Source organism: Hypomesus nipponensis, chromosome 2 (genome assembly GCF_054491055.1).
Source record: "Hypomesus nipponensis isolate SF chromosome 2, ASM5449105v1, whole genome shotgun sequence".
In the NCBI taxonomy this organism is placed as follows: Eukaryota; Metazoa; Chordata; class Actinopteri; order Osmeriformes; family Osmeridae; genus Hypomesus; species Hypomesus nipponensis.
Genome location: NC_140362.1, coordinates 7,411,425 through 7,421,369, shown reverse-complemented (window position 1 = coordinate 7,421,369; position 9,945 = coordinate 7,411,425). Strand labels below are relative to the sequence as shown.

Below are 9,945 nucleotides of genomic sequence, written 5' to 3'. Positions count from 1 at the left end.
CAGTCCAGGTTTCCTAGCCTGGCTCTGCCCTCCTACGTACTTCCTTTTGATTTTGCTTCTGTGTCTCAGGTTGACTTTCTGAGAATTATGACGTTGATGTTTTGGGCTAGTTTGTGTTGTAGTTCCGTAATGGCGGCGAAGAAAGATGCGAGCGAAGCCATTTGGCTTGTTGTGGCAACACTGCAGAATATCCAGAAGTTAAAGCAGAAGTTAAAGCAGTTGTGAAGGAGTTGGCTAAGGCAAACGCTAGCTAGCTATGGCAGATCCAGAGTGGCTCTGGGCAGATCCAATAGTTTTAAACTTTAACAGAGTGCCCGCCTTCAAGGAAGTTAATGCTTGTCAATGGAGCAAGCCCAGACTCTCTGTACAAATGAAATGGACTGATAGTCTGGTTAGGACCAGGCTACGGTTTTCCAGCCCTTTGTCCGGACCGCTGTTGCGTGTCCTCCTTTTGGCCCGTTTGTCTTCCTTTTTGATTCTTCCTGCCCACCGTCGCAATTTACCACTCGCGTGGGCTTCAGTGCCTACAAGAAAGACCACCTTCAAACCTACCCAGTAACAGCAGCCCCGATCAATATCATGCCTTCTGTAAGCTCTGTCGCATTGATGTAGACGTGAGTAGTAGTCCCTCTCAATGGGCGTAAGAGCGGCATGTCGCTACAGAACGGCACAAGGATAATGCTAGCTCTAGTACTGCTCTATAATTTTTTGCTCCGAACACAACAACAGCGGATGATTAAACAACCGCTGCTGAGCTGACCAAATTATTTCATGCTGTGAAACATCACCGATCTTACTTACTTAGTTTAGACTGCATTTTAGACTGTTGACTTACTGCTATTGTCTTAATTTCATAATGGTCCCCATTCCCCCCGGGTCAACAACTTTTTGTGATTTCTCCTCCTTTTTGGACCCAAGTGTCCTCCTTTTCAGAGTCATGCTTCTGGTCACCCTAATTGCTACTGAGAAACAGCTGGTTGAAACTAGAGAGGGTACAATTTCTGGGGAAATTGTAGGGTGTGCTTGCTTGCTTCGGTTGCAGAGGACTCTGTATGTAAATGACATTTTTACAACTGATATATATTGTATATAAAAATGCATAGCCTACTTATTATTTATAAAGATTACATACATTTAAAAGCATATTTTTTTCTGCTCATTTACAACTCAAAATACTAAGCGTGAAGAGTAGAATGAAATAGTTGTCTTCTCATTTCCCCTGCCAAAGGGAATGGTGATCACTGATCAGCAACCTCATAGTTGAATTAAAACAAATACATTTGGCAGACCGGTGTCAAAATTGACCCAATCTCCATGACTTAAACGTCATTATAAGTTTTTCCCTTCTGGTAATATTTTCAGGCATTTAGCCTACTCATATTGCATTCACTCATTTATAAAGAACCCCTTTTGAAGCTTATTCTAACAACGACGTTACCAGCAGTAGCTATCTCAGATGGAATCGCGATTCAAATAGTACCATCTGCTAACTGAAAATATGCCCCCAAAAACGTAAATAAGCTCGACATTTATTTAAGGGAAAATCCATCATTCATAAAAAGCTCAGTGGTAGCGATCATTGTCAGTAACAACGCAAAATGCGATATAGCCATGTGTGGAGAAGCTGCCCCGGTAAATTGTACTACTGCAGTACAGTGCTAGACTACTGTTCGTCTTGGTAGCGATTGCATTGGTTGAATTCGATTTAACGTTCGGTTGTACGGTTTAGGCTCAAATTAATTATTTTCATGAACAGATTGACAAAGTTTAGACTGTGGCAATGAAGTTCAGGTAAGTAGTCAGATAGTTTCACCTATTGAAATACTTTTGATTTAAGTAAGCAGGGGGAGTGCCGAACATGTTCTGTCGTCGTTTGAAATCCTAAACAGCTGTGGATGTTTTTGTTAGCTACTAGTGTGTCTTGCATAGGCTACAGCGTTGCAGTGAGCTACACTGGTTTAAAACGACATATTTGTGAGAGAACAACAGTTGTGCTCTTGCCGAGGCAAGCACACCCAATTATGCAAACAAATCACTGCTGATTCCCAACTAGGAAACACTCAGATGTTGAGGTTCTTTCAATCGCATGACCGTATGGTATATAAAGAGGACCTCTTTGGGCTGACCTTGTGTGGAAAAACAACCATATATAGAGCAACACGAACAAAGTAAAACAATTGCTTGCACTAACAAGGGAGAGGAGTGGGACAAGGGCAAGGGAGAGAAGTTAGAATGCGTGGTGGCACTCAAAGAAGGGCAAGAGCTAGGGTAACTGATGAAATACTGTAAATGACAGCTATATTGCATATTTCTATTAACTTGCAGTAATGTCCGGTTGCAAATGAAGCCTTTACTGCAGCAATTGTCTTCTTTTTTCATAAACCTTACATTCTATAAAGCAGTGTTTCTCAAACTTTTTCAGACCAAGGACCACTTGGCCAATAAATAAAAATGTATTTCTCCCTCCCATCTCCCTTACTTACTTTTTCCATACTTGTCTGTTTCTGCATCTGCTATTTGATGTTGCTAAAGAACAATAATCAGTTAACTATATTTAATAATGACTATCAATCCAACAAACTAATTTCCATATAATAACCCGGTTAACCCTGTTAACAGACTCTTTTGTACAGTTTTAGTGCTGCACCTGTCATAGTCTCCTCACTGGACCCTGTCACCACAACAGCCTCCATCTCTTTCCCTGTGTCACCTGTGCCACCTGTGTCAAATTGCATTTGAGCCACATAGCACATTTATTATTTAAAGCCAAAAAAAATGTTGTGCATATTTAGATGAGTGCCTTTTTCCCTTGGCCATTTCTTTTACTTCATTTAAAATGTATAGCCTATATATTGGTTAACAGTAATACCAAATGTATAATGTTTCTAGAAAAATGAAAATAATATGGTTTGGAATGATATTTGAATATTCTAAATGTCGAAATTACAGCATCTTACAGCTACTTGCACCTGGCGCCTCTGGTACAGCTGCATCTTCGGGCTGCAAACTCTTTCAGTCTTTTGTCAAAAGTTTTAACGGCGTAAACATGTATGCTATACTTCTACATTGTGCATTATTTGCTTGCTGTGCTCATTGTTTTTCTCCTTTTCTTTTCCTTTCCATTTCTTTGCTAAAGAAATACCGACGTTAGCTAAAATAACTCCAACGAATTGGCTGTACCGAGAAAACGATTGATTTTTGACCAATCGTGATCTGCAAAATGGACGAACAAGTACACCGTTAAAATTGACACGGGGGAAATGCCCACCCCACCCTTTGGATTTTGGATCGCTCCAGTTAAACAGTTGAATGGTATTAAGGCCGTCCTCAAAGTGAGCGTAAACTATTAGGATGTTTTTTCTTGAATAGTGCCGTGGTCGTAGCGGCCGTTTGTTTGACCTGCCGTTTGGGAAATCTACCGAGTCTCCCGATGGCCAGTCCGACCCTGCCTAGGACATATAGGTTTGATGTAATGCAGATATGGATTTCCACACAAAATGTTTGGCCATTATTTGAGTGCAATATCGTTTTTGGAGATTTCTGTAAAACAAACATCCGCTTTTCAATTGGTAAAACCTTGTTTAGTGATGCCATCACTCTGGCCCTGCTCCCATCCATCCTCCCTGACGCGTATCGTTACGGTTGGGCCGCCCGGCCCAGCAATCGGTAGCCTATCTGAGAAAACGTTTTAGAAAAGACGGGCTATGGACCCAACCAACTTTATTTGGGAGGGGAGAACTCCCTCACATTGTACAACCAGAGAGGATCTGGTACAACCCATTCAGAGGCTGCGATGTCAGAATGCGGAACGTGTGTAGCCCATTTTAATAGGCTACTACTGTCTGTGTTTTCTTCGTTCTGAGTTGTATGTTAGAAATGTCCCAATAATTTACTTGTGGCCGTTGCGGAACACTACGGGGGCAGTCCGCGGACCACACTTTGAGAACGACTGCTATAAAGCCAATCTGAGATGGGTCATTCATTTTTTGTACTGAATTTCTACAGCAAAAGAAACAAAATGCATGCATTTACTAAACCCAACAAAACAAATGTAGAGGCTTCAGAAGAAACTGCATTGCAAAACACAATCTATGATCCAAATACTGTTAAACCTGACATAAAAGAATGCCGTTTCTGTAATTCCTCTGATGTTAGTTTTTTTTCGTGACATTGTGCTATGATTGACTAAATGTTTCTGTTGAAAGAACATGTGTTAGTGTTTTGGTAGACATGGTGTGTTGTTTAATGTATTTTTGTGTTATGAAAATTAGTGTTGGAAATTAGTTTAGAGTGTGTGATTTTGAGCATGAAAATAACTGTTTTGCCAATCGTGTGTTGTAGGTCTGTTGGTGCGTTAAGAGTTTAGGAAAATTGAAAAGTATTTTATAAAATTGTCAGTGGTTGTAAAAAAAAAAAAAACTGTAGTTTGGAGCTGGCAGGAATAGCAATAACAGGCTGAAATGAGGAAAGGCATGTTCTTCGATTTCTATCTGGTTGTCTAGTCTTTTATGTGTACGTACATTAGTTTGATAACCTGTAAAACCTTGAAAAGTGATTAGACCCACATCTAAGTTCTGGCTTACTCATCATACAAATATCACACCATAAGAGCCTCGTTGTTTTCTGTGAACCCCATCCCCCCAGAACAAGAGAATTCCCATTTTGAAGTTGATGAAATGACATGTTTTATTTAAGTTATGCGTAGAAAAAAAATTGTCAAGAGTTATATTACCTTTATTTTTGTCAGAATCAAGAGTCTAAAATTGAGCTTGGACAAAAGACAACGAACGGTTAAGAAGTATAAAAATAATATTTAAAACTTCAAAGATCCGTGGGAGACAGCAACTAGCTATAGATGCTGTCCTTGTATTGTCTTCTTATTATCACATGACAATACTCACAACCAGAGAAGAGAAAAAACAAAGCAAACAGACTCAAATGAAAGTCAAACCATCAGCCTTTTCCACCAGCCCTGTTTCTAGCCAAACATGCACAAATTATCAACTAATCCAGTGTTTTGAAGATGAGTCATAAATCCGCACACCCCTAGATTAAAAAAAATACTTATTAAGAATGGCCTAGTCTGGGCTCTAATCTGGGGCTGTACTATAGTGCTAGTCAAGTGGGATATGCCTAAAGCTCAACAGCTGTAACGGGAAATACTGAACCAAGCATAATATAAAATGGTAAAGTGACTCATCACCAGAATCAACTACCTGATTCCATCTTTTTGTCTCTGATGTACACCAAATCTCCTTTTCTATTAGGAGGGAATCACATACAGGGCCATGATGGATGTTTACAAACCAACAACTTACACCTAATAACAATAGTTCACCCGGGCAAATAATTAATAAATTCAATCATGGGAGACTTTACTTCAATCCAAAGCCCATCAGTATACTTACTTATAGAGATCAACTGGGAGTTGGTGTTTATTATCACAATCAAAGACAAAAGGGAGCATTTTAAGAGTTTGTTGATTTTACGGCTTGCACTAAGGGAACCTGTTTTTGAGTTCCTAGGTTTGCTGAATGAGCGTTAAAGTCAACCCAGTGCAGAGTCAGTTCAGACTTCAGTCACTGTACACTGTCCATCAGGCCTCCTGGACCTCACACTGGAGGATGAAGACGGGGCCTCTGCCCCAGGAGGAGCCCTGTCTTCTGGGTTCAGTCTTTGCCTGGTCTGCCTCTCTTCCCTGGGCTCCACACGTTCCCCATCCCCTTCCTCTTCCTCATCATCACTCCAGCCCCCGGAACCAGATTCATCTACGGAGGTGAGAGGGCCTGAAGACCTAGAGGGAGAGGCTTCCTCCTCTTCCTCCTCCTCTCCCTCACCCGCCTCGGCCCTCTCAGGTGCCTCGGTGGGGCTGAGGTGTAACTGGGTGAAGGCATCCACCAGGGAGGAGCTGGGGCTTCCAGGCTGACCCCCCAGTGAAGTAGTGGGCCGGGCAGGAGCAGGGGCGGTGGACGGGCCCTGCTGCCCCCCAGCAACATCAGTCCCATCCGCAGAGTTATCTCGCCCCCCGGACGCCCCGGCTTCTGTGTCCAGACGCAGTCCCGCAACTCCCTTCTTTGGTATGTCCATAACATCCCTCTTGATCTTGCGACGGCGGCCGTGCTCATTGCGGCGGTACTGCACCATGTTTTCCAGGTCGGCCACGTACAGGAAGCCAGCAATCAGCATTTCTGCTGTCTTTTTGCCTTTGGAGAAGGCATCCTCCAGCTCACGACTGGTGCGCTCATCATACTGCCACCAGCCGTTCCTGCCTTCGTAGTACCAGGCGTGGTCCCCAGTTGCTCCTCTCCCCCCCGCCGATGCCTTTAGCTCCTCAGGTGACAGCAGTGTGGGACGCTCCAGAAAGTCCTCCGGGACCTCCTGCCTGCAGAGGGCGCATCTCTTGCTCTGCCAGGATGCGCCCTTCACACACAGGAAGCAGAACACGTGTCGGCAGGGCAGCTGGACGGGGTGGACACAGCTCTGGAGACAGATGGCACACTCCGGCACAGGTAGGGCTGGAGAGGAGCCGCCGGAGCCGGAGCAGGACTCTCCGCTGCCTCCACCTTTCTTACTGGATGGGAGTGAGCTCACAGTGTGGTCAACTTCGCCACAGCTAGCCATCCTTGGAACTACTGTGGATCACAAAGGAAGTTACCAGTGGTAATTTGCAAGAAACAACATTGCACTTGAAGGTGGATACAACTAGTGATTCCAAGGAGGTACTTACTGTCGATTTTGCTAATACTGCTTTCTCATCGGGAGTACTGTTGGTTCTTCTCACTGTAAGCATAAGAAAACAGAAGTTAAGGATGTGGTTCATTTCAACTACCTAGCTGGCTAAAATGACCTACAATAATATCTCAAATGTAATATTCATAAGTCTAGATATATATCCATTCGTGGTATTCGTAGTATCCGAAATATACGTAACCGCCGGGTGGAATAAAATTTGCGAGCACAAGCAAGCGTTCTTGTATTTCAGCTAGCTCGTAGCCAAGCTGTTACACCCAGACCGTAAATAAATACGATTGCAAGCTGTTTTGGTTAGCTGGTGCTAACTACGACTAGCAGCTAAACAGTGGGTCTTAGCTTCGTGAAAACAATAAGGCATACTGTAATGAGGTAGCAATCGTATTTTGCTAGCTAACTATGTGTCATATTACACAAGGCGCACATGAAACGAGAAGTTATCCAGCTTGATCTCTACTTAGCAAAACCAATCACATCTATGCTAACGTTTGCCACATGAATAATTGGTGACGACGAAATGTATCCATCTCCAGCAAAGTCAGAAAGAAACCATAGCTAACAACGAGACCTGTTGTTGTAGCCAATAGCAACTAGCTAACTACGGAGGTCAGCCTGTCAAGCTAAACAAGCCTAGTAGACGAGGTAGCTAGCCTAACAACGTCAGTCAGTGTGTTGTTTTCGCACTGTTTTGCTATAGTCATGCGAAATAACATTTATTTTTGGTCCAACACTGCAATCATTACTTGCTAAGCTACCTTACCGTCTCCGGTTGTTATGTCAATGTGTTATACGATACGAATTCATGTAATGGTGTCCAAATTACTCGGTTAGACGTAGCGACTGACGATGTTGCGATTTGTGTCGTCTATTTTCCTTCTCACCAAAAAAAACTGTTCAATTACGTGATGACGTGTTAGACTCTTTTTGCGGGCATTACGCACTGACGCCTACATGTTTTGCTGAATACTCATTAAATAGATTAGATGTGGAGTATATTTTGTCTCCCATCAAGTCGACGTCCCACATTATATCGTCCGAAAAATACTCCGAAAAAGTTTCGATTCTACTTCGATTTCTTTTGAAAGTGTGAGGTGAACCTACACGGGCGGAGTCAAGTGGGTGATCAGGCTCTGATAGGGTTGCCAACTGTCCCGTACCAGCCGGGAAGTCCCTTATATCGGGCCTAATTGATTTGTCCCATACGTGACCTCCCTTGTTCGGTTTATTGACTGCTGCTGATCTAACCACTGATTGATACAACAGCAACAGCAGCAGTGCTGGGGGGTGTTCCATCAACGTCGATTAAGGGAAAGCGAGACTTATTTCGCCAAGTCTCACTTACTTTAGCGAGAGTTCCGTTCCATTAAGGTGGATTATTCTAGTTCTAGCTACGTAACCAAGGATCGGGACTAGTCTGCTCCGCATCAGGCTAAAATCAAGCTAAATTAAGATGTGTTTCAAATAATTTCAAACAGGCGGAAACAGAATCTCAAATGACAGTTCCGTCGAGTAAATTCTTGCGCACAAAGCACTTTAGTCTGTGTTCGGAACGTAAATTCAGACTTTTTGAAGTGCAGACATGAATGATTCGCGTGTTTAGGCCTACTTCATCTCCAAAAAATATATTAATTTAAATTAACAAGTTAATAAATAATGTCACTTTATCTGTTTTCAAAAGCCATTGGTTAATTGACATAAAATAAGGCCTTAGAAACTAAGCAGAGCCTCAAGACAAGTTACAGTCAATTATGGCGTATCCGTTCTTTGACAAGCCTGTGGTGGATGAAGGTGCTCAGATTATACAAAGAGCGTTTATCCCACCAGCCCCAAGGGTCTTCAGAGACAGAAGTAATGCTCCCTGACCAGTATCTGTGGAAGAAGTATAGGTTCAGCAGGCCCAGCATAGTTTATCTAGATAGATTTAATTGTCATTCTTAAATAAAATAAAACATAAATAATATATATATATATATATATATATATATATATATATATATATATATATATAAAATAACACTTAAGCAACTCTTAAGGATGGCAATGAACACATAAGAGCAGCCTACCATCCTTTGTAGAAAGTAATAGAAAGGAGAGTAGACTATAATAGTAGAAAGGGGGTAGTAGAGTGCAGTTTCTGTAGGTAGGCCTAGACTATGTAGTCTGCTGGAATCACACACAAGGAAGCAAACCCACTGTAGCCAAGCCTTGACACTGTTCAGTCTGTCTGCATCTGTCTATGTCTTTGCATGTGGGACGTTCTTGAACTATGCCAGGAAATATGAAGGGTATACTGCTCCAAGCAGTACCTGAATATTATCATCAGTTTTTCAGGTAATCATGAAGCACAAAGAATCAAGGAGACTTTATATTTAATCGTATAAAGTATTTTCATTGTTTAAAGTAGCCTATATGTTGACAAGCATCTATATTACCTCTCCTCTGGCTTCCCCAATATTATGGGTGCAATATACTGTCCCCATGGGTGTTTCCAGGCCCATTGGAAGACTCGAGGGGTGACTGCCTGGTGCCCCCATGGTTGAAAGTGTTTCTAAAATGCCTTAGAGTGGCAAAAATTAGACCAAGTGCCCTACTGTCTGCCATTCACATTGTGAAATATGCTTGAGTGCCCAGGATGCCCCACGCAATAAATGACAGTGTGCCCTCTATAAATGTAAAAACATGTCTTAATGAGTTGCTTTATAGTATAGAAAATGTGATGCAGTACCCTATATGGTGCCCTTATAATGGCTTAAATTGGACTGTTCCCATGCTCTTACTTCCAATGGAAAAGGGTGCTGTTATGAAGTGCCCTTTATGCTGCCCCTACATGACAGTGTCCCAAATGTTGCCCTTTCCAAAGAAAACAATTAGATGCTGTGCCCAACAGTCTCCCCTAATGTTCCCAGTAGGGCATGCTTTCCCAAAGTGAGTCTATCACTGTCCAAGCCTCCTCTGGATCTGTGGAGGCAGACTATGTTAATTAGAAATACTTGTGATATAATAATGATAGTCATGCTGAGCAATTTAAAATTACTGTTCTGCCAAACAAAGTGTGCAGTTTGGGTCACCTTCTGATCTAAAAAGTCAGTGCTGGATCTGTGCAATACTAGTCATTTCAGTGAATCCCTATTTTAGTCATGGTTATCTTTCCCTTTTATCTTAAAGCTCAGCATTTAGCCTATCAGCTAATAAATG

At 42.3% G+C, this 9,945-nt stretch overlaps 1 protein-coding gene across 8 annotated transcripts; it reads right to left on the bottom strand.

Moving 5' to 3' along the window:
* Window positions 1–4,660: 4,660 nt before the first annotated feature.
* On the bottom strand, window positions 4,661–8,111 carry LOC146300625 (E3 ubiquitin-protein ligase rnf146-like). Of its 8 annotated transcripts, none has more exons than XM_084703962.1 (3): window positions 8,093–8,111; window positions 6,728–6,780; window positions 4,661–6,632 (listed from the first exon to the last, which is right to left on the bottom strand). In XM_084703962.1, the coding sequence occupies exon 3, from the start codon at window positions 6,619–6,621 to the stop codon at window positions 5,569–5,571; it is 1,053 nt and encodes a 350-aa protein (XP_084560088.1). In that variant the 5' UTR covers window positions 6,622–6,632; window positions 6,728–6,780; window positions 8,093–8,111; the 3' UTR covers window positions 4,661–5,568. The 8 variants fall into 8 exon arrangements, with proteins under 8 accessions (XP_084560088.1, XP_084560087.1, XP_084560096.1 ...); XM_084703961.1 differs by lacking the exon at window positions 8,093–8,111 and adding an exon at window positions 7,852–7,908; XM_084703970.1 differs by lacking the exon at window positions 8,093–8,111 and adding an exon at window positions 7,511–7,728 and having other exon boundaries at window positions 4,661–6,629.
* Window positions 8,112–9,945: the final 1,834 nt, after the last annotated feature.

What these genes read in the sequence shown, in the direction of transcription:
- LOC146300625 (XM_084703962.1), bottom strand. Translation starts at nt 6,621, where the DNA reads ATGGCTAGCTGTGGCGAAGTTGACCACACTGTGAGCTCACTCCCATCC.